Consider the following 26,049-nt stretch of genomic DNA (forward strand, 5'->3'; position numbering starts at 1 on the left):
CAAGTAGGCATGTTGATAAAAAGTTCTTGGTGTTTTATAAGCCAATTAGAGTTACACCTGGGTAGCATGAACCCACATGCTGTTCCAGGTAGTCCACAGTGATCAACGAGATAGGTTTTTAAAAAAAAAATTAAAAATACACTGACCAATATCTAATCCATAGTAACCCCTAGTCTTTGTTGTAAAAAAGTGGACAATGTAATATTAGTAGTAAAAATAAATGGGCAAGAGATATAATGGTTTTCCTCCTTTACCTTGTACACCTTGTATAGTTTTTAAAGGTCTATCACTTATGATGCTTTATTCAGTGATAGATGGAGTAATAGGAATGGCCATGAGGATAATATTTTATTACATGAAACTATAAAGAAAATACAGGGCTGCCAGACTGCAAACCAGCATAAAATACTTTTTGCAGCTCAATTAGAATGTTATACTAGAATTTATTTATGGGCATTAAAATTGTCTTGGGTTTTATTGTTTTTTTATTTTTATTTTTTGTAAGGAATCTCTCATTACCTGATTGTGGGTTTCAAGGAAAATTAAAAAGAATGCATCATAACTTTGAGATATGTTTAGTAGCTGAGCCCTGTGTTTTTCACTGATGCGAAGCTTGTTATGGGAATTATTAACAGTGATTACTCAAGGACAGAAACCATGCACTCTCTAGCTTCCCACTTAATGCTCGAATTTGGAGGAAGCAAAAGCATACAAGGATGCCATTTTCATGTAACTGTTGCATCATCATGGGGAAATGTCATGTATCTCAGAAGACATGACTGTATGTCCTCTCGGAATGTGTATGAAATTTGAATAACTTCACCAGTAACCAGAAAGCAGCAATCGCTGTGGCAACATGAACGATCCAGATACATTATATATTTGTTATAATATAAAGTAACTTCAAAACATCTAAATAGATCAGAGATGTAAGCTATTCCCTCAAAACTCGATGGTGAATTTAATTGAAAACTGCTAAGATCAAAACTGCAAGGCATATTTTTAAAAAGGTTCTTTTTCTTTTTTCAAATATATTAGAGATGATGTAGATAGAGTTCAAAGTGTCTGAGATTAGTAGCTAGTGCTGTGAGAATGAGTTAAGCAAATATTCATTCAATTCCCTTAGTTCTTTCTGGACTAAATAGTAGTTAATTCTCCATTGCTGTGGTAGAGACTTACAAATTAAATATTCAATCTTTCCCTGTAAGGTCTCTTTGCTTTGCTTTACTTAACAAAATACATTTAGTGAAATACCTTAATTTCATATATATATATATATATATGTGCATATTTATATGTATAACTGGTTAGGGTTTGTTCTAGTGGTCCTATTCACTTAAACTTTTCTGTTCTTTCTGTATTTATATATTTTCAAACATGGCATACAGCAGAATTATATTCTACAGTCACAATGAAGACAGCTGTGCATCTTTTTGTTTCTATTAATATTCTCACGTCTTTGTAATCTAACTGTTAGAAAGGTGATTGGGCTCCTTTTCATAAGTCTGTAGAAGGATGGCTTCTGTCCTGCACAAGCATACTTGAGGTAAAATCTAGGCATCTTTAGCTCTATTCACTGTGTACAGTGGTTAGGAGAGAGTGTTCAGTCTATAAAGTCAGAATATTCTTTGCTAAGAGTATACCAGTTGGGTCAATCTGTATTTTTCCCCCAAGATATGAAAGAGGAAAAAAATCATTATTATAATACTTACCCTAGTGTTTTGTTAATGAAAATGACTTGTTTTGTCTTTTTGACTGCAGGTCAGTGCAGACTTTACCAGTGTTTCCACTTGCTAACAAAGAACCCAGGAGGTTTAAATGACTTACCTAAGGCATATAGCTAGGCAATAGCAAGTTGGGCCTTGAACCCAGCTTCCCAGCATCTAACTTCAGTACTTTCTCCACTAATTCACAAATTATAAGGAAGCATTTTGAAAGAAATAGAAAATATTACAAACATAAATGACATTGTGCCTACTTGGTCCAAATAGATTCAAATTAACCATGGAGCTATTCAGTGATAGTAAGCAAGAATGTTTATGATTGTCACACAGAAGGCAGAAATTAGGGATCCAAGGCACACAGTTGGATTGTAAAACTGGCTCTTTTTTTTTTTTTTTTGATACAAAAATCACTCTTCATTTTCCATCTACTATGGAAAACGTAATTTTCCAACTTATCAACTCTCCTAGACTTTGTCTCTGGAAAAGTCTGCCTGTATAACTATTAGTGTGGAGTCAAGCATCACACTTCAAATACACATATTTTTAAGAGTAAATCATACAATGAAATTCCATTTATTGTTTCTCTATCAGGCTCTCACGCCACTGCTTTGAGATAGGTGCTCATGTGATACAGGCTGGTCTCCTTCCTCTGTGTAGCTAAAGTCTGCCTCAGATTCCTGCTTCTTCTCATTCACCCACTACTTGCACTGATGACCCAGCATGCCTGGTTCCAGACTTTCTTCCTTAGAGTTCAGTTCTTCATGTGAAAAGCAGAAGAAAGTTTTCCAAAAGGGAAGGAGCACTTGGTGGTCCTTCCCAACTGAGAATATTCGGACATTGGGGAGAGATGTTGATCCTGGGATTTCTCTTTCCAAGACCCTATTTTCTACGGCTCATATACCTTACGATCTAACAGGATTTATAACCTGGAGAGGTTTTGAGAAATTACCCTTTCTCTGGGAACAATAGGAAAATCCAATAAATAGAATTTCATTACTGTAGATAGACAAGGTAGGCAAACTTTTGCACTAGAGCCTGCTAGTAACTTTCAATTTTTAATAGCAACATTTTTAATATACCAATATTTGTAGATAATCATCATTTATACCAGAGTCTCTACCATAAAGTTTCTTACCTAATATAGATAATTATTAACTTAAAGGTTGAATGAACAATTTGAGGTGAATAAAATCAGATAAAAAATAATCAGATTTTAAGATTTCATGCAAAAATATGAAAAGACAAAAGGAAGAGAGAGAGAGAAAGAGAGAGAAGACAAGAGAAAGAAAATTCTAATATTCTTCATTTCCGAAATATGATTTCTTATGACATCATCTTTAATGTAACAATTTAAGGATAAAAATTCCACCCTTCCCTCCCCCCAAACCAAGTATGGCTTTAACCAGATGCAAGCGGATTTTCAGTCTACCAAAGTCATTTACTCCACTGGGGATATTCATTCTGGCTCAGCTGTCGTGCAGGTTCCCAGCTTCTTCACCCTAACCAGCTCCCCATAGCTCCAAAGGCACAGAACAAAAGCTGAAATCATAATGGAACTGACCTATGCACACATTCTCATCGTCCAGCTGTGCAGAAGCATTTCTGAAGTAGCCCAGCCTGCATAACTCACAGTGCTGCCCTCTAGTGTTGTGTTTACAGCTCACGCAAATGACTGTGTTTAGCAGATCGATATAACTGCACCGATTGGAGTGGCCGAAGCATTCACAGTCTTGCAAGGAAGAACAGAAATGTATACCGAATGTATACAGCAGCAGAGAAATAGCACGCTACATGCTTGGGTGACATGGGGGATGGAGAAAAAGATGGTGGCATGGCATTCCATATATGGGAACCAACACAACACACGGTGACAACAGGTGGCTGTTTCAAGCAGGATAGAAAGGTCGGACAAACACCACTGAAAACTGTTAATTCTTGGCAGACAAGATGAACAGAAGCATTTGCAGGTGTGCACCTTTTAAATTTGGGAGAAGGCTCGGTTTCAACTGATGCAAAAGTCTAATTTTGCACATGAAAAACTTTACTGACTTTGCATCCTTTCTCCCACTTCTCTCCTGTCTTTGCAGCCCTACAAAGAGGCTCCTTGAGCAGCTGCAGGTGTGTGGATCTGCTGACTCCCATGGCTCTTTTGTCTCATTGTTTTCATGTAGCTTATGACATTGGTGGAGTTCTAAAGACATCATGGCAAGTTCATAAGGACTGAGACAACAACACAGGTTTTTATCTTGTTTTTCTCCAATGTTGGGAGAATATAACACTTGTCTCTTTCAAGTCAAATATACATGATTATGTCTTATAGAAAACATAAAATACAGGGAGATTATTTCTATGGATAAACACTTAAAATTTCTTTCTCCTGAGTTTCTTACTATGTCTGGTACAGTTCAGTGACCTACTATACCCCAAATTCCTTTCCCTTTTCTCTTTAATATGGCAGAGAATCCCAGGAGGGAGGAAGCCAGGGAGTGGTTAGAGAGTCATTAGCCTTTCTCTCTTGCATCTCACTCAACACAAGACATTGTTTGAATCTAATTCAACCGTCAAAAAGAAATGGTTAAAAAAACAAACAAACAATGACTTCATTAGAATAACTATTTAATAACAAAAAAATTAGGAGGGATAGTTCAGTGGGAATCAAAATATGGGAATTTGCCTAGTTGCCACTTATAAGAAAAGTAAGTTATGATTCTGCATACTATGCTTGTTTACAAATACTCACACCATTAATATCTTTTATTACCCAGAAACACAGCCAAACAAAGTAACTATTTGAACCCATTCATTCTTTCCTTCATTCAGTATTTTATTGAAACAGTACTATTATAGGTATTAATTTACTCTTTTTTAGCTTACACAAATCCTTTTTAGAAATATAACAACTTCATATCAGAGTCAAAATGTGTATATAAATTAAGAGAGGTGATATATGTACATATATACATACACATATAAATATGCCATGTATACTGTATTTACTATGTCTTAACTTATCAGAAGAGTATAGATTCATTAAGCAGAGATCTGGTTGCTGGAATAAACACTCAGATTAAAGCCAGGATCCAGATGATAGGAAGTCCAGTTAGTTGAGAAGAAGGGAGGACACAGGAGATGACGAAAAGTAGAAGAGAGACATTGCAGTGTCAGCAATGTGTTGGATCTAGTTGCTTAAAAGAGAAGCAAGAACATGGCTGGAATCTGGAAGCCATGCGACATTTACTGGAGATTAGTTATAGAGATGTGTAGGGAGTAGGGCTGTATAAAAACAGAAAGGATCAGGTGGAAGAAAAGGATTGAGAGAAAGAGGCTGTGGAACTTCAGTGTGAGAGTGAAAAGCTCGAAATAAAATGGAGTAAGACCTGTCATGTCAATAACAGTACTGCCAACAGAAGTCAAGTTACAGATCTTGAAGTGAGTTACTTTGGAAAACAAGTCACTCAACCCACAATACTTTCATTTCTGTGGTAGCACTAACTATTCGTGGGTCTTGTTTGGAAATCATATTATTAATTTGATAAGAGAATTGATGATAGTTATTTAAGAACACATAATCTACTACACTTGTACTATTATAAATGTATTTCTAAAGATAAGTAGGTATTAAAAATCAAAACTGTTCTAGGAAGTAGGATGAAGATAACTTGACTTTTAAAGACTTTTCTAGAATGTTTCTGAGACCTTGGAAAAGCTGTCTTCTCTGATAATAATATATTTAAGAAAATAAAATTTAAAAAGTATTTGAAACTTATTTGGAAGGCATTAGAGGTGTAGATTATATATATATATATATATATATATATATATATATATATATATATATATATCAACTATAACTACTTATCCATTCATTACATTATAAAGAATTTGGGTGTGGTTAATTTTTGTATGCTTTAATTTATTTGGAAGTAATTTTATACTAAAGTTTCTAAAAATTACACAAAGGGATATTTAATCAATGATTATTAAGCTGTCCTATTATTTTCAGGTTATTAATTTACCATCCTGTACTATCTAGCTTTCAATCTAAGCACAGAGCAATGAATGATCCTTACTGATACAATTTGAGTTGTGCTGCACATGAAAAGCCCCAAGGTATGATACTAACAATTTGATGACTCTAGTTCTTTCCCCAACTTCCCACATATCTTCTTCTTTTCTTGAGATGCCTAGAATCTATGGTAGCTTCTGAGACCGTCCCTTCCTTCTATATCCTCCACTACCCTCTTACTAGAAGAGTCACAGTATAACCCTAGACATAGATCTCCTCCTTCCATACTAATTGCTTTTGTTGTTATATATTTGCTTTTTGTCTTTACACTTTATTTGCTTCAGAGTTTAGTCCTTGGGCCTTCACACTTTTTCGATGTCCCCTAGATATTTTTAAGAGTTTAAAAATCATGTATATGTAAACTTGAAAACTATCTTTCTCTAGAACATTCCATAGTACTATTTTCCCACCTGAACCAACTTCCTAGTTAGTGAGACTCCATTCAGATACATGTCTTATAATTGGCACCCTGCTCACCATCTCCATTAGTAAATTTAAGTAACATCTTAATGTTAAGATGTTTGAAACTGTGATGCTGGGGTCCCTTACTAGCTCTGCTGCTCAACCAGTGGCGCATCTTAAGAAATACCAAGTCCATTTGGTCCACTGCTTATGTTGCACTGCCAGAGTTGTCTTTGGGATCCCTTCTTTTCTCTGTCCTCAACCAGTCAATGAACCAGTCCACTTGGCTATGCTTTTATCTGTGGCAATGCTGACTTTTCACCACCTCCACCATCTCATCCTTTCATGGACATTATTTTCATCACTGCTAAGCGGCACTTCCTGGCAGTGAGAATGACCCAATGGATCAGGGTGCCTCACTCCTCACCATCCTAATGGCTTCCCATCTCTGTCATATTAAAAGGTTCACTGCTTCTTTATTTTACCAACACTTGGCTTCTTCCTCACTCTTTCCACTCTTTTCATCACTGTGGCAGGACCTCTCCTTATTGCTCTTGAAACACACCAGGCACATTTCCATGACTACTTGTCTCTTAGGTAGGCCAGATGTATTCCTCTCCTGACATCTCCTCAAGTACTACTCAGCACTTCCCTCCCCCAGCACTCTGAGACTATTCCTGGCCATAGAAATATCTCTGAGTACTTCATCTGAAATAATAACCCTGCCACTTAAAAACACTAATCTTCCAGTATCTTAATCCTTTATTATGTTTTTATTAGCATTTTTAATATCTGAAAATTGCATTTTATAAGCTCTTGCTATCGATTCAGTATAAACACATGCATGTGGACCATATCTGCTTTGCTTGAAGCTATGACCATAGAAATTAAAGCATTGCCTGACATATGCTAATCACTCAGAAATTCTATTGAACAAGAAAATAAATGAAGGAATAATAATCCCAAAGTACTCTCCCACAGGAGACAGAGGAAAACAAGGAGGAGAGAGAGGTTTAAATTCATTCTTCTACCACTCGAATCCCAAGAGAGTCCAACTATGTCCTACACATTATACAGTTTAGAAAAACAGCACCATACAATAAGTTAAAACGGAGTTAGTGATTATATCAGTTGAGCAAATTCATCTCTGTACAGGCCGGTTTAGGAAGAAAAAAGTAGTTTTCCGCACATTGCCGTGCCTTTATATTTTTAAATTTTAAGTTACATTCTAATATATAGCATAACAGGCGTGCGTTATTGCATCAGCAAACACAGCTGGAGTCTCTAAAGCACACACTCACAAGTACATAGTTTGACAGGGCGAGCACAGGCAACACATTTATCAAGATTCTCATGTACCAGGCACCTGATGTGAGGAGCTAAAGTGAGAGTGATTGTGATTGACACTGAGAGCCGGATACTTTGTTGGCTTGGGCTTTCCTGTACACTGTAGGAAGCGCAGAAGTGTTATCAGCCTTAGAAACAGTAGAGAACCCAATGTGCAACAATCAAATATGTCTTCAGATGTCTTCAGCCATGATCTAGTGGTCTACTCACAAGACATTTACCTTTACAACTATGCCTAGATCCAAAATATACCATATATATATTATATGGTATATTATATGGTATATTATATGGTATATATATATTATATGGTATATTATGTATATATGGCACATGTCCTGTCATGCAAGGTGCTTATGATAATGATGAATTTATTAGTGACCAGTTAAGACTAAGGCAGGCTAGAGATGTTTATGAGAGGAAAAGTGCTCATAGTTGGTTCTTTAATTGACTCATTAATTGGCTTTCTATGGTAACTGAGATTCATGGCCCTCTTAGGTTTTTCACAAGAACTTCTGACTGAAACTCTCTGTGGAAGACCTTAGCAGATGAGAATCACAGAAAAGCCAAAGGCTGGAGACAAAGACCGTTGAAGAAAAGCAATATCAGGAAGAAGAGAACATTTCTTTTTCCTTCTATGCCTTTTTTTTCTTAATTTACTTCTTTTGTTTGAAATTATATTATTACATCACCCATGTGACTATAGCAATGAAAACAACATACACTCTAGTTATCATAGATCATTTTCTCAAACAGGAGAAGCCTACTCAAATCCAAAGCTGTTGAAAATTCATTTACACAGAAAAGGTTTGGAAAAGCCACTTTAGATAGAAGGGAAAAGAATAAAAATTGTGAGAATTCTTTTTCCTTCATTGACTTAACAGTATGATGCTTCTCCTGAGATCTTTCCTAAGGCAGAAAAGAAGAACCTATAGAATTCTCTCATTCTTTTCTTCACTCATCCTGTTCTGTATCCTGCAGGTTCTGAGCATCTTCTGCACATTTTTAATGATAAGTTTTCTCCATTAGCTGGCTTCTTCCCGCTTCTGAAATGTGTCTGCAACTAATTAGTGCTATGACTAAAGAAACTAGAAGTCACAAGGTTGGATACATGTCAAGAAGCCTTTTGTACATTGGGAATAAGAGTGAATGAAAGGGCAAAAGTTCTCTTGTCTCCGTTCTACTCCGTCTTGTTTGTTCAGTGCAACAGCATTGCTTATTAAGGATGGGGAAGCTTCTTACTATAAGCATAATGACTGCAATGATATAGATTATGAGTCTAGATCACCTTCTAACCCTCAGAACCCACCGCAAGTTTATTTCTATTTATTCTCTCAAATTCCCAGCCCAGATGATATTGCCTCCAAAGGGCATTCTTAATATTCTTAAATCCAAAACACACTATGAGGCATCAGGCCATACTTTATATGTGGTTATTTTCCATTTTCCCATCTTGTCACCAACTTTCTCCCTTTCTCTATATGCTTCACATATAAATTCAGCATTGACTGCCATATTGAAAACAATTAAATTTATTAAGCTAGAAGGAAGCCCTCCTGATACTTCACCTCAAAGAACAAACCAAGTTCAAATGTTATCAAAAATGTATTTCATGGAAAATGAAATAAGAAACAAAGAGGAAGACATATGCCCAACAGTGAAGAGTGGAAAACAAGACACACCTGCTACAGAGGACACTTAGGAAATTTGGTGAAAAAATAAAAACAGGGTCTTCATGTTTCCTGAAAAATCTTCATTCTGTGAATGACAGATGCTATCTGGAATAGGCCATCATGAGTCACAGATGAACCACTGACCATTGCAATTTAAAGAAAGTGACAGGACTATTATTTTAGAATGTGCCCAATACTTAATCCAGAACTTTTCATAGAATTGTTTGAAACCACTTTTGGAATCATAAACTCTAATAGATTTCCTTAGTCACACCCGAAAAGGGGAACCATCAAAGGAGTCTGCCTTCCTGGCATCATGGAAAACATCCTTGAGACCCACTGCTGGTGGTTTTTCTTATTTTCCATAAAAGAAGCATGGGTATTAGCACTCTTGAACTCATGATCCTAAACTGTCTTAATTCCTACCCAAACATTAGTTTTTCAGAAAACAAATCTTGAGGCATATTTAATTGCAGGTGAATTTCTGAGTTAAGCCATTTATTTATATATATATATGGAACGTTCTTGGTACTTGCTGATGCATTGCTTGGGTATCAGTCAACATGCCTCACCGATAAGCTGATGGGTACACTTCACAGATATTCCAGATTCATACAGTGCAATGTCTCACAACACATAACACCATGGGATCACTGTATGAATCCAAGAATTCCTACCTCGCTTGTGGTTTGCAACTTGAACAGAAGAAACTGTTGACAAAGCTAATTTGGGAGCAACTGCATAGGTTTAAAAAAATGAACAGCAAATTAGAGACAATAGTGAAACGTGCAAACTGAAATTAATACCTTATTACCAACCCACTCTGTGTAGCCCTAGACGAGAAGACTGTTCTTATCTGTCCTGTCTGGAAATCTGTTGCAGTTACAAAGAAAGGCTTCTATTTGACTGAAAATGGTTCAACACTGTCATTAGTAATAAAGCTTTTGTTTTTATAGATATGAAGAAATAGCATTTATATCCAGAGTCCCATGAACAAAGTTTATCTTCATGAGAACATGGGTTCTCTGATCATCCTGCCTCATAAGTAACTTAGAATGTTGTGGTAACAATAATATCAGTACCTCAGTTTACCATGCCACTCTGTCTTTGTCACCATAAATGTGTCTATCTGTTAGTCAGCTAGATCATTTGTTCTTGCTGAACATAGTAGGCATCACAGAGCATAGTCAGAAGGTCAACAGCTCAGCAGTATTGGATCTCAGAGTCACCGTGAATATGGGTCCCTCTGAAAATTGTGTTTCTTTTCTCAGTGTGTATTGCCTCAGTGCTGCTGTTCTTTGTTAATGACAGGGTTGTCTTTCTTAACTAGTCTGTGCTTTCTTTTCTATTGATTCACGATGAGTTGCTTGTGCAAATAGCAAAAACAGAATAGGATCTGGTGGGGGGTGGGGCTCTTTGCTGATGTTGGCAAGATAAATTATGCTTCCGTGGAACTGTCCTCTGCGAGACAGCTTACCTGACACTAGTCTTTCGAGCTTAAGCACTTAATCCAGCTGTGTTACATTTTTAAGTAGCTTAATTTGAGCTCCTCATCCACATCATTAAAAAAATGTATAATTGGCCTTCTCTGATGACGTTTCTGAAAGCTTTCATCTCATAACACCAAAAACATCAAAATAATCAAATGGGTTCATTTTATGATTTGAACAAAGCATAATCTTATTCAGCTTATAACACTGTGGCGAAGTGTTAATCCTGAGGTCTCTTCTTGTATATTTGTCACGATACTGAATTCAGTGGGAAATACTGTATGCATTCAAAGATGATCTCAGTGAACTTGCCAGGGAATAAAACTGCTAAACCTGCCCCCCCACCCCATTCCCCAGGGAACGTTATTAGCAGGAATAAGCTTGAACTGTATTTCTTCTTCCATGTATGTACCCAGAAACTTAGAGAAATTCATTTAGAGCAAATGATTAAGGTAATTCTATTTGCTAGTAATGTATGTATCTAGGACAGTCTCAATTTCATCACTCCGATAGTGGACTGAAAATGCAGCCCTTCCAATTTGACTCCTCAACAAATTGCTAATATATTTTGTTTTGCTTAGTAGCTATTTCCTGGTTTCTCCTTTTGCTCATTTCCTCCTCCATCTGTATTCATTAGAGTTCAAAAGGAACATCCTGTCTATAACTAACGAAGGCAGAAGTCAGTGATGAATGTTTTATTTTTGGAGAAAGGAGGCAAAGGAACACTGCTTTCTACTGCGATAGACCCTGTTTGTACACAAACACATGTGCATATAGGCAAGATGGCAATGTGAAGCTAACATTACCTCTCAGCTTTAGAAGTTCACGACCCATTTCAAAAATTCCATTTCTTCCATGTAATCCTACTGGCAGTTTCTACTCATTCACCTTTCTGCTTTTCTCTTTCCCTCTGCTTCTAGCTCCTTCATTCCTTTCTTTCTTCCTTCCTTCCTTCCTTCCTTCTGACACCAGAAGCCATAAAGATATTACAGTTCAGAGAACAGACTTGGTATTTTATTTTCTAAGCTGGCAAAAATGAATGCTCATTGGTAAATGTGATGTAAGGGATAATCCCAACAAAAGAATTTATTAGAATGAGCATACATGCATCGATATAGATATATGAGAAGGAAAGGAAAGAGAGGCAGAAGCAGAGAGAGAAAGGGAGGGAGGGCAGGAAAGAGGAAGAGAATGAGGGGAGGAGAGAGGAGGGATAGACAGACAGACAGAGGGGGGCAGGGAGGGAGAGAGAAAGAGAGAAAGACAGAGATAGACAGAGACAGAGACACAGTGAGAGAGAGAATCATATTGTTGCAATATGGAACAATGATAAACAGACCCTCTGGAGTTTCAGTGATGTCCTCATCTATTTATCTTGACCCTCAGAACAATGGTGATGACCAGTGAGCTTACTTAAGAAGAGCTAAAGGAAGGAAGGAGCTTGTAATACCCACAAAGGTTTAAGATTTACATCCGTGCTATGTTGACAACTAAATTCTCAGCTTTTCTTGTGACTCAATAAAAATAAATTTGTTCAAGACTTATAAATCCTGCTCCATCTGATTTTCCCCTTTTACTCCAGTATTTCTGGGGCTACATTCATTTTAGAAAAAAAATAAAGATTCAGGTTATGATTCATTCAAAGACAAAGCATCCATGGTAATGTTTTAGTTCATGTTAAGATGGTATATAGGATTTTCCCCCACCAAACATGGGATTTTTATATCAGTAGGGATTTTAGACACTCCTACCTTGTTTTGGGTTAGAAACCTCAAGGGAAGAAATATTCGGCCATATCCTATTAAACTTTGGAGGAGCTGCATGCATCAGGAAAAATCAGGGAGTGTTATTTTCAGCTATGATGTCATTGGTCTAAACAACAATAACAACAAAAAATATATATGGACAAAGACATGAACCACACACCTTGTTTTTTTTTTTTTTTTTAAGTTGGTTGTGATGCACTGAAACAAAACATGACTTCCACACCAAACAAGAGCAAGCAATTGATGACTCCCAAAACATTGAATGGACATTATTTGTATAGCGACTTCTTTAATGAAGCTTTGCCTTTACTTTGGAAATAAGTAGAGTATTCTCACACAAATAACCAAATGGGGACTTCAACAATCCAAACAGATTTGTAAAGCTGGTGCCTGAAGCTAGAAGATAACACTAAAGAAATAATTTCCCACTTGGAGTTTCCATTCTACTCAATTTATATTTACAGATATAAACTGGGTGCATAGTCTTTCATCAGAATCCTCTGTGGCGTGTTTTAAGTGTGAGCCATTATCTCTGACAGGAAGTGGATCTATTTCCTATTTTTATGCATGTAATTTCTCAGACCAGGAAAAAGGGATTACTGGTAATTCTTGCTAAAGGAGTAGCCCAAAGGTCTTTCAATCTTATCTACAGCCTTATGTATGTATGGATATATATCCTTGATGTTTTCACTTCAAAATACATTTCTAAAGTTACGTGTTATAAACCAGAAGTAATCAAGGACATGGTTTTATTTACTTCTATTAACTCTGTTTTAGGTCCATCAGCTACAAAACCCAAAATACTACAGAAGGCAAGAAGCCCTTCATGTTTAAGACTTAACATTCTGAATCTGGTAGTTTTTATTAAGTTCAAAGACCATGATTAGTAAAGCAACTATTTCATGGTTTAAATCTCATCCATGAAAACCAGCTCAGAAACACATGTCTTGTGTATTGTTCTTTCTTTGTGATCACTCAATTGTCGGGGCAGTTATGACTCTTTCCTGCCTCAGTGTGTTACCATGGTGAGCTGAGCACTCCTGACTTCTTGTCAGTGTGGACTGACCTGAGTTTCAGTACTGCTACTTAAAGTTTCATAGGTCTACTCTTGTCACCCTGATTAGATTGAATCTCTCCAAGGGCAGACAAAACCTTTGAATAAGTATCTGACAATTGGAAATTGATACCAAGTGACTGAGCTACTGGAAACAGGTATTATCAGATTGCTTCTTCCATCAATGGATTATAGCCAATAAAGTTCTTGGAAGACATGGAACTTCCATATTACACCGACTTGTTTGAAAAGCTAATCTTACAGATCCATTGCTGGGTGCCACTACCCAGTTCTCTTCTGCTTTCATACATGTAGATGCACAAGCAAAAAAAAAGTCTATATTTATTAAAATGTATGAGTAGTAAAAAGAACATCATGTTATTCCACATGTGCATCTGGGCATTGTTAAATAAACAAATACTTGGCCATATTATGCCAGATCCATGGGTTACTCATAGGATGTTGTTTCTCACCTGACCATTTTGACAATGGGTAGGTACTGAATTAGTGGAATAAGTTTAATTGGTTTTTAATGATAAGCTTTAAGAAACTGTACATTTATAGTTTGAGAGAATCATGCCAAAATGCTTATTTCAAATATTTTAATTAATTAGCTTGATTTTTAGCTACTTGTATTGTTAGTACCAAATTAAGAAGATATTTGCTTAGTGAGAGACAAATAAATGTCATAAGTAGGGGGAGGGTTGAAGCCATAATATTGAGAGTTTAATGACTTTGGTTTGATTAAATAAACACAACTATTTAATTCATTCTTCTGTCAATAAACTTTATTAAGAACTCCGAACAACTCTCAGAGCACCTGCAAGGGGAAGACAGGGAAATTCTCACAAGTTTAATCCTGGCCTGGGCTGCATAGTTGGTTCTAGGGCAGATACAGGCTGTGAAGTGGAAGTCTTTCTCAAAGAATGAAAGAAATTTAATCATTTTATAATAGTTTATAAATGAATTTTAGTAATTAACCCTATGAATGAAACTTTATTCCCTTTTCCAATATATTAAATGTCTACTGGTAAGATTTTGGGGTAGTTCTTTACCAAGATTTTAGGTTATTTTTTCCCCACTTGGAATTTGAAGTTGCAGTTTATTGGCCTATCTTGAACTTCAGAAGACTGTAGACAATTTATCTGAGCTGTGTGAGATTCTCTAGGTGGACACTATCATTATGTGTTCCCCACATAGAATATCTTACTCTATATTGTGCTACTAAGTTAGGTGCTTGAGCAATGGAAAGCCTTGCTTTTGCTTGGGAATAGAATTAGACTTTTTCTTGGTAGTTTTGTTATGTAGGGTTCTTAAGATTCCTGAACAAGGCACAAGTCCTTGCTTAATTTTCCAGTGGGGCAAATAATGCATGCTATGTGTTTTTTAGGGAGTGAAAACATTCTGAGAAATGGGCATGAATATCCGTAGCTTCCAAACCCTCATATCTGGCTACTGCCTATCTAATATGCTTAGATATTTGGGCAAAAATAAAGAATTTTTAAGCTTGTTATCTCATCTTAAATTTAAAAAATTGTTTTATAATTACAAGGCCAACTTAGAAAACAATAAAAATTATATTACCCTCTCATTCTTTTGTTTCTCTTAAGATTCTGTCATTAGGTTGAATTATCAATAAGTAGGGATGATTATTTAACTCCTCAAAGTAAATTAGGCACATTAGAAAGTATACAGATATTGTAAGTGAAACATGTACTATTTTATTGTGCCCACGTGTGATGAAGCCTCTAAGACTTCTTAGTCACTGGACTGCATTTTACAGCTAGATAAACAGTACAGATAAGCAATCTCATATTACATCCAAAGAACTTGGATTGTATTGGGAAAACTGCTGCAAATTTAGTGATTTCATTTTATTTTCCCAATAAGCTAGGAGAATCACAGAGTGGTGCTTCATTCTGAGGCAAATAGCTCAGAGAGTCATAGAATGAGTAATCTGGTGTCAGCTGTACCACTTAGGAGCTGTCTGGCTGTCAATTTCTCCAGACTCCAGTTTCCTTATGCTTAAGACAAAGATGCTAGAGAAGTGATCTCTATGATTTCTTTCAGCTGGCAAGTTCTATCATGCCAGAGTTTTCCTCCTGGCTTACCACAATCACACTGAAGTTTACGGAGGCACAAAGCCTACTGGGATGACACATTCGCCCTTTAGAGTACCCTCTATGAGAGAAAATTCCTGTTGACTACATGTCAGTTGTGGGCCTTTTTACTACCACAGTTATTCTTCAATCAGAACTGAAACAACTGTGCTGAGGAGGGGTCACCACATGTAGGTGGTCAAACACTTAGAAATGGTCTTCTGTGACACAGGCCCATATGGTAAAATAGACTAATGTGTTGCTATCTTTATAACTGGACTTCATATGCTATCTATATACATGATAAAGAGAACATAATATATATGCCACAAATATGCTCTTAAAAATAAGTAACATATTAATATCTGCACTATCCATAGGTTATAATTATTTTTATTATTTTAAAAATCAAATTCTATCTATTAAGAGTCTAGAAAATAACTATTTAATGGAAATCTATTTAAAATATGATGCCCACAAACAGAGCTCAGACTAGAACTAAAATTCTAACTTTAAAAGTTCTTAACTTCTCTAAGCCTAAGTTTTCTCACTGGTAAGATGGAGACTGTGGCTTTGCTTGCTATGAAAACTGTGTTGCTGTGAGCATCCAGTAGCTATTAGTGATTTTCTGTTGAGGTTATTGTGGCAAACATAGATCAAATAATATAATAAACAATTCTTCTAGAACATTTATCAAAGTAGAGAGAGGAATGCACTTTCGTATTTTTTCCACTGTTTATTTTCCCTCAAACAAAGAAATTCTGACCTATATAAAGCTCATTAAGATAGAGCTTACTCTATGGAATAATCTGATTTGAAACTGTATCAATAAACTCCAATGTTTAGAATGAAATAAATTACCTTTCAAACTATGTTAAATATTAGATTTTGACCTTTCACAATGGGGGTAATGTAATTTCCAAGTTTCTATTTGGAAATACAGTAGCTTAGCATATAATTTAAATATTTAGTTTCACTGTATTTTTTTGTTTAAAAAATCCTTGTGAAAAATTATAAAACAATGTATTTGCAACACTTGAAATCCATTTTTATGAATTAGAACAATTGAGGTTCACATTATAAAGATGAGAATCAGAAAGAACATTTCTTTTCTCCTTTGTGCTCCAAGAAAGATTTCTGCACTGTAAATTAAAAAGAACTATGCTAGAGTTACTAAAACTGACCATCTAATCCCAACATGGAAATCAAGCTAAAAAGCAATCTTGAAGCAGAGACTAAAGACTTTATATTTATATAGGCAAAATTTGAAGAGAATATTCTATTACATGACATTCAGTAATCAGAAATGGAAACTCATTTCATTTGTGAACAGTCTTTAAGAACTGAGTAAACTAATTATTCTTTCCCATAAAGGAGCAAATTTAGAGATTTTTAGAATAATTATGACATACTATCTTGCACTGTGGTATTTTAAATAACCAGGAGGGTATTTCTAGATATGAAAGGTTTAAGACAGGAGTTGGAAACTAGATATTATCTGGAATTTCACTTTTGCTTCATGTGTAAAATGAAGTTGGAAAAGTTTTTCAAATATATTAATGGCACTAGTTTTGGTTCTAAAAGCCCATGGTTAAAGAAACTGGTACTGAAAAGATGTTGGTGAACCACCATTTAAGGGACTATGAGGTGAAAATTGAGTGGAAATGAGAAGACAAGGCCTTTTTGTATTTGCATCATCATTGCTAGTGATCCTTGGGAAATCTTGAAATAGTGCATTTGCTTTCCTTAGCAAGGATCTATAGAAGATCCCAAAGCTCTTCAGGAGAAATTCTCTTGGAGGTAATCTTGCAATCTTCACAGATGCCAGTCTATTTCTGAGAAGTGCCTCATCATTAAGCTGATGGGAGAGATGAGTTTGATGTCATAGTAGGAGCTCTGTCCTTGAGACGACCAGTTAACTGTACTTTGCCATAAGCAACTCTTCCAATAGATGAAAAGTTTGGTCCATTCTTATACGGTATGTGTAAGCATCTTCCATGATTTGCATAGCTCACATACTGCTTTTCATTCTGCAATAATACAACATTTATATACTTCCTCTCTGGTCAGTACCTTGGGGGGCTGCTCGGTAGTAGAGGAAGTAAGTACATGCTTTAATGGGATAAAGTTCTAGAGCTTTTTCCTCAGTTGCCATGCTTACAAATTGTAATGGCAGCACATTGAAGTACCTGCAAAATAATGTCGATTTTTTCCAAAGTCTATGCTTCTCTGCACAGAAATGGGTGGAATCAAAGGGGTTTCATAACTAGATAGATAAGAGTTTTGGCAGGAGTCAATAAACCCAGTTTTTTTCCTTATGCACTCTCTTCTATTTCATTTAATGCTATGAAGTTAGATTAACAGTCTAGCTGATAATTCACTGGGATAATTATTTGGTCACTCTGGGCCTCAAATTTAATATTTGTAAAGCAGAATTCTGTAGAAAGTTGGGGTACAAGGCCCCACACACAATTCAAACCTTTGTATAACTTTTCCAAAGAAATGAAATTGTCAGTTGGTCACCTGCCCACTGATACTTCAAGAAAATGTGTACTTCAAGAAGACTTCAATTGACATGTTCTGGAAGGAGATACTTCAGAGTAGGGATTCACAGAACTTTGTTTAAGGGTTCATTATAGAAATCCTGATATATTTTCTACCTAGAAAACAATCTATCCTACAAAGACAACTAGCAAAGTAGAGATTTTAGCTCACACTTAAAATGTGGATTGGCATTCTAAAATTGACTAGGCAAAGGTTAGAACCTTAAAATGTTAATTTGCTCAAGATGAGTAAATGTGGTTAGTGGGAGATTCCTCCCCTCTCACTGGAATATTTGATTTTATCCAGGATTAAAAAGGCAGCTATGTCCTAATGTTCATTCAATTTTAGGATAACAACAAAGATTTCATGAATATGCAATGCTAGTTACACAAATATGGAATGGATCTGTGATGAGGATACTGGGTACATGATAAAAATAATCCCAAAAGATGTTGCACCTGAGATCTTAGCTTTCTTTCTGGAACATCAGCAAACAGTTCAAAATTAATGTAGCACACCATGCAATTTGCCATGTTGCTACACTAGCCTGATCATTTCCCCTTCATTATATAAAATCTAATTAGTTAAAGGGCAATTCAATGGAACTTTTATTTGGGGAAGATTTAGAAGTATTAAAACAAAGGCGGGGGAATCAAACAGACACTGCACTCTCTGAATAGAATGAACATGATTATTAATAACCCTTGGGTGGGTAAGCGATTAACCTTGTCATTTTCCTTCTCATCATTCAAATTTCTACAACAAATCAGCACTGCACAGAAATATTTGGATGCTGAATGGAAAACAACTTTTACAAGGTCTCCAACTGGCATCAAATGTTCTCAAGTATGAAAACATCTCTAGGCTTTCTCAACAGGCTGATGGATCCCTGCAGGTAGCATTTCCCTTGTTTAATAGTCCTGCCAATTAAATCAAATTAGAGATGAATTTTTAACTCTGTGATGAAGGCAATGCTCGTTATAAAAGAAAACAGGAAAATGAGATATTTCCCTGACATGAATTGTTATTTCAATTTTAATAATGGGGCATGTGGGGAGGGGAATGCCAAACGGCTCCACCACTGCTGCTTGCTTCATATACCATCTTGTTCGTCAGATGAAAGGTATTTAGGAGAGTAATCTGTAGTGAGGGTTGCAAACCAGGCATATCCCTATTTTGCTCTGTGGATTTTCTTTGGTGTTTATTTTAAAATTTCAAGATTTTAAAATAGCTTTTCTTGATGTCATATGTCATTCTCTGGGGAATATACCTTTCACATCTGACTCATTTGTCATCTGCCTTTGTGGGATATAATAATTACCCTCACAAAGCTACTAAACCTTAGGATGGTCTTTGCCAGACTAATTATACTCTTTGTACTATATTGTTTAACATGATTAGTCCTTGCACTGCTGGACAGTGAATTAGAAATACCCGTTAGAAGGTAATGATTAGATTCTCACTATAAACAAAAACACCCACAATAAAGCATCTATTAATTTGGATCATCAGCATCAACACATGTTCATTTAGATAAAATTGTGAGTTATTACATGTATATCTCATATAGAGGGAGACATGAGTGGATTGCCATCATACGAAATTATATAGAAACAATAGTCACAAAGCTCAAATGGCTACAGATCTATTTGGGAATTCACTAATTGCTGACATATTTTTTTTTTTCTTTTGTAGCTATAGGTCAAAGCACATCATAATGACTTGATTTTAGATCAAGTGCTTTTGGGATGTTTGAGGACCCTGTTTCCTAGTACATAGACAGTAGCAGGTAGAAATGCCCTTAATGGAAAATTTGTTTTCTTCAACATTCTTAGTAGATGATCGGAAAGAATAGCCACTCCATCAATGTATTTGAATCTTAATGCTGACACTGACATTATGAGATCCACACTGAAGTCTATTAGAGCTGAATCCTCAAGCTTTTGTAAAATAATGGCATATGCATGTAAACTTATGGTTACATACATCAATACTCTACATCAATAATATACATCATTTATTTTCTACGAAAACTACTTTGATGATCAGACCCTCTTGGGTGTTTCGTCAGTTACAGTGGGATCTTCCTAGGTAGCTGGTGGGATTGTATTCATTGATTCCTTCTTTACAAGGAAGAAAAAACCCTAGGAAATACCTAGACTTAGTGATATGTGCAGACAGCTTCCTTGTCTCTATCCTGTACCCTTAAAGCCATGTTCCTGTGCCCTCTGCACCTTTTAGGCTGTCAATGAGTCACTCACATGTGAATTCTTGCTCTTTGGAGTGGAAAGGAATTCACCAGTACATACAATAGGTACCCTATGAGTCCACAAAGAAGGAATTTGCTAATACCATTAAACACTTCTGGACATTCCCTTGTAGTTGATCGTGTCATTGTGAATCTCTTTACCTTAAATCTAGACAACAGGCAAGATAGTCCTTTGTGATGCTGGCTAAGCCTTGAATGCTCTTTCACCTTGTTGATTAGAAAACAAACGAAACCAAACCAAACCAAAAAAAAAATCTTAAAATACCCATTGTACTTTAAGATGAAGAGCCAGAGGCATTCAGACTATAGAATATAATTTTGAGTCACAGGTTTTTTTTTTTTTTCACAGATATTAGTGGTAATTTTTTTTTCAGGTTCCTGGTAATTAAGATTAGTAAAATTTCCAAGGGTACAACACAGCGTCCTTTCAGGTCACCAGTGATTTCAAAAGGTAACTGTGCAAAACAAAATTGGAATTTCTTGATTCAATGCATAAAAGGTCAACATCTGCTGATGCTCAGAGGTGGGGAATGGGGTGGAGGCGGCCAGATGAGATGTGGAGTGAGCAGATACAGTCAGAGGTCCATGCAGCACACATCTGTCTTTCAGAACAGAAACACGCGTGGGCACCAAAGAACTGCTTTTCCATTTATCCATTTCTGAAACTCTGGGTATGTCAGATCATGAGAGATGTATAGTTTGCTCTAAAATTGCTCAAGAACAGTTGTCAAGGCCTGAAAGAAGAATTTTGAAATACATACATAGGCAAAAGCAAGCACTAAAGCAGAAATATTAGATGGCCAGAGCTGAATGTTCTCATTGGCATGGTTGTAGATTTGTGTTAAAATAGATGTAAATGCTGTGTCTCGTTACAGAGCAGCTGATTTTCATGGTATTCAACGTGTTTAATGTTTAACCAGAAGTGCCTTGGCCTGTTCACAAGTTTAAGTAAACCGGGCTGATTTAGAAGTGAGAAGAGCTGGCCTTGCATGTATAAGAAGTGGCAAATTTCCTTATTCAGATCATCAGAGTAATGCTTTTAGAATGGTGTTGGGTTTGGCAATGCTTCAAATGCTGTTATTTACACCACAAACATCACTGGCACAGCTTTTATGGAAAAAGCCTTTGATGAGTGACCATCATGGGAAATATTCTTCTTTCCATTTATAGTTCATAACTAAGGCTCCCTCAGTATTTTATTTCTAAATCAGTTACTTAGGTGTCGTGCCAAGATTTTTTGCTATGGACATAAAGGGCATTCTGTAAAAACTGTGTAAACTTATGATCCGAAACAGCATTGGTCTTCACGTTTGTAATGACCATTTTCAGTTTAGGTAAGGCTGTACCGATTCAGACAGGAAGAGGATTTACAGTCTGAGTCTCTTGGGGTAGCTGGAGATGCTCAGAGCAGGGATGTGGGAAAGGATTATCCAGAGAGTGGAGGGTAAGTTTCTCTTCAATTGATTGGATATCTACCAAGAGACTTCTTTAGGAATTCTTAGTCCTATTCTTATAATTTGTATATATACACCTTTCTTACCAAAGAGAAAACAAAGGACTATAATGAGTGGACCACTGAAGTTTAGGAGCAAGGAATGGGTGGTGCGCAAGCTGATTATATTTAATTCCTTAGGATGATTAATAATCATAACTTCTTTCAGGCCTTCACAAAACCTACATTTTGGTGCATTAAAAGATTTCCTCCCAAAAATCATGGTATTTTCCTTAAATTTAAATGGACACACCCAAGGCATTCATGGAGACTTCTTCTTTGCTTATCTCAGATACATTAAAAAGCCACACTTGGTCCTACAGAGAGAGTGATATCTTTTGTTGGTTACTAAACATAATTAAACAGAATAGTATATAGAGATAGGAAGTGTTTATCTAAGCAATTGATTCTCAGTTTGGGTGGCCTTTATGAATTCAAAGCCATCAGGAAAACTGGCATTGAACATCTACAGAACAAGTCATCATTTTATCTCTGTTCCCAGCACACCTGAGCCTACAGGAAACTTGAATACCCATAGATCATGTTCAATTGCTTCAGAAATGGACACAAGAAAAGAGCTCTAAGAAGCTGAACAACAAAGCAGAGGTAGCCTAGATTTGGTTTGGTGATTGTTTTACTTACTACCAATACTGGAAATGCTGGGGATACCTGCAGAGAAAAACAGAACAAAACAATAAAGAAGTGTTAGCTATTTACTATGCGACATCTTTAATTTACTGTAAAAGTCTTACAACTGTGACGCTTGGTAAGATTATAAGAAATTGCTGCAGACATAGTTACAGGAAATATGTGGATATGTATTTATATTCAAGCACTGGAACCATTTGCACTTATTCTTAAACTCCTCTGCTCCTTAGAATTAAAAAAATTAATGTCCATTTTCAATTGGTGATGCAAGGTTGCCTGGTGACATCAAACATTTTGTGCTCATTTACAATATTAATAGATTAATTCTATGTGGCTCAGAGAAGATATTGAGCCAGACTTTTGTTCTGAGCATCCTACTGAGTAAACTCCACATGCACCACCCATTGCAGTCTCTTTCAATGCATGGTGAGGTGCAAGCATTAACTGCTGAAAAGCATTTGACAGTGTGTTTGATTAATTTCACCTAGTCATTCTTCTTATTTCTCTTTTAGCTGTCAGATACGTGGATTAAACTCTGTAATAGAAACTTAATTGAGCAGAATAATTCAAGAATGCATTACATTGTTCATATTGATCATGGATTTACCAGTGATTCTGCTTCTCATTGATTCACATTTCAGACTTTGGCCTGATGTGGTAGAAATGTGGACATGCATTTAGGCTGCATCCCTATTTCGAGTCTTACCAAGCACTATAGTGACCTAATACAGAATCTCAACAGCCAGAACATCTAGGTTGAAGGATGGCTCCAACTCTTAAACTCCTACTGACTTTGGGGTCTTGGGCAAGTTCCTTATGAACTCAGTGCTTATGAACTAGAGACTTAGTTTTCTATGTCTCTATTTATTGTGACTATTATATCAATTGATGGGTGGAAATCATGAAGATACTTATTTCATAAGTAATATTCTTGTGATAGATACTGTCTTGGTTTACTCCTAGAGTAGTTTTGTGGTAGATGTTACAGGTTAAATACTAAAGATTTACCTCTTGAAACCAAGCTTATGATTGCTATATTGGTAACAATGAGATAGGGATCCAGCATTCTTGTGTGAGGGTTCTGCATTGTTATCGTTTACTAGTCAGGTGATTTCTTGGCCACTTCAAGCCCCCTCTACAAATGGGTCAATTATATCTACTTCAGTGGGTTGCTGTGAGAATTGAACAACTTAACCCCGAGCTGTTAATGAGTTGGTCAAACATGTTCTTCACAGGTAGGAATGGTAAGAATAGTTTTGATTTTTAAGATTGATTGTTTGTTTGTTTGTTTATTATAAGTACACTTCAGACATATCAGATCTCATCACACATGGTAGACAGCCATCATGTGGTTGCTGGGATTTAAACTCAGAACCTCTGGAAGAGCAGTCAGTGCTCTTAACCATTGAGCCATCTCTCCAGCCCAAGAGTTGTTAAGCCTCTATTTTAGCAACTGCCCTCTGATGAATTGAACTGATTATTGTACCTTTCTTTGAGACATCTATCTTTGTAACCTTTTAAGTAAAACTTTATTTTTCTGTGTCCATGTGAGAAAGGGAAGAATAAGGAAGGAAGAATCATTATGATGTATCAAAAACATTGGAAGAGAAGAGATAGAAACTCCCTTTTGTCTGCACAGGTAGAAGGTAGAGTTCAATGTTAGTTGTCTTCCTCTATTTCTTTGCATCATTTTTTTAAGACATGGTTTCTCACTCAGCTTGAATCTAAGTTTCTCTGGGCAGGTTTGCCAGTGAGCCTGTGTAATCTGGCTGTCTTGTCACTACACTCAGTACTAGGTTTTACAAGCATGAGTAAAAGACCAGACAAGTCTTTTGTGTAGGTCCTAGGGATCTGAACTCAGATTCCTATGATTGTGTTTTAGTAAATACCTTCCCCTCTGAGCCATATCCTCAGTCTCTAAAAGCTTGCAGTTTATAGTACTTCAGCTTAATCACTGATCTCTGTTCAATCAGAATTGGAAAACAAAATTTCCATATTTCAACTCTGATGACTGTGATTTCTGCAAAGGGCAGCTCGACACCAAGCCCAACACTGGAGTCAACTATCTTTCCTGCAGTGTGACATTGTCTTGGTACTGAATCTTTTTTTTTTTTTCCCTCCAGTTTTGCAAATTCCCCACTGGATGAGGTGTGATGGCAGCACCATAATTTCAGTATCAATTGCAGAGTCTCCGAGTTTCCTCATGATTGAAAACTCTCTTCTTGTGCAATCCACTGCTCGCCTGTTGCAATTCATCAAAGAGAATGGAAGTTAAGATAGCAGGGGGAGACTCTTCATGTGTTTTCAAACTTCCGCGGAGGCAGAGGGCCATGCATAAATGCAAGGTGAACTGCCCAGGGAGTTCCCCCAGACACAATAATAAACAAGCTTGCATGGCAGCTTACTGCAGCGCTTGCCGCTGTAGAATGCTTCAGAAAGATGCAAAAGTGTTTCTGTCCCTCTGGGGCCTCGAGTGCAGGACCGTCCAGTTCATTCCAAGTACATACACGGTGCCAACCACGACTATTCTAAGATTCGATTTTCCTCATGAAGATGCTATTACCTAACACGGGATGCTTAGAATTCAGGCTCTTCTTCATTCTTGTGTGTTGTGGTTTTTTGAGGTACTGCCAGATGAGTCACTCTTTATTCCATGCCTGTAAAAATGGTAATCGCTCAGAAAAGATTTTTTAAACTGCTCATTTGAATAAAGAGTTTTGAAATTGAATATATCTGAGCACCAAGGGATGTCCATTAATTCATTTCAAAATGTTATCTTCTCCTAATGGTTCCTATTTTAATGTCAAAAGTCTCTTGCTTTGGGTTGTCTGTAGGCAATCGAAGAACTTAGAAAACCCACTATATCCACTAAAAAGGTAGTATATAAGCTGCAAGAAATCCTTTAAGAGCTCAGGAAAATGATGCAGAACGGGCCAACTGTCTTCAAGCTCCACAGTCCTGAACCAAAGGATCTGACCTCATTCTACTCGGCCACTGCAATCATGATTGATGGTGTGACTAAAAACTGTGCTTGGGGAAATTGTCTAGGCACATATTGGCAGTTTCCTTTTTCTTAGTGTGCTCTATGCAAAGTGGTAACTTTCCTGTACAGAACATGTTTACCTTTGAAGCTGAGCTTATGAGTGTTTTCTTCCCTTCTTTTTCCATACCCCTGATGCTGACTAGTCTCATCACAATTTCATAGTGCTTTATACAGGCTTCCATGATGGATTCTTCTTTTCTGTGATTCAGCTGTGCTGTTTCTCTGAGACACCAAGGGAGCAAGCCCATTGCCTTTCCCTTTTGGTTTCTCTCATATTGTATTGTCTTGGCGAAGCTTCACTAAGTACCATTGTATTGGTTCTGGGGATTGAATGTATGGTTTCACACATGCTTGGTAAGTGCTTGCCACAGGGATGTGTTCACAGTCCTCTTTGTATTTTATGCTTGTGATAAGGTCTCATTAAGATGCTCA

The 26,049-nt window shown here is 36.5% G+C and overlaps 1 protein-coding gene across 1 annotated transcript in view; it reads right to left on the bottom strand.

The window, feature by feature from the left end:
- The window catches only part of NTNG1 (netrin G1), a gene marked incomplete at both ends in the record, with an annotated part of 162,993 nt that overhangs the window by 49,010 nt on the left and 87,934 nt on the right, over nucleotides 1-26,049 (bottom strand). The window contains 4 exons of the mRNA XM_080916024.1: nucleotides 3,286-3,453; nucleotides 9,890-9,949; nucleotides 12,454-12,519; nucleotides 22,569-22,595. Of these exons, the coding sequence (XP_080772150.1) occupies nucleotides 3,286-3,453; nucleotides 9,890-9,949; nucleotides 12,454-12,519; nucleotides 22,569-22,595 (321 nt within the window). The remainder of the gene's footprint in view (nucleotides 1-3,285; nucleotides 3,454-9,889; nucleotides 9,950-12,453; nucleotides 12,520-22,568; nucleotides 22,596-26,049) is intronic.

The sequence above is a fragment of the Micromys minutus genome (genome assembly GCF_963924665.1).
Source record: "Micromys minutus genome assembly, chromosome: 4".
NCBI classification, from domain to species: domain Eukaryota; kingdom Metazoa; phylum Chordata; class Mammalia; order Rodentia; family Muridae; genus Micromys; species Micromys minutus.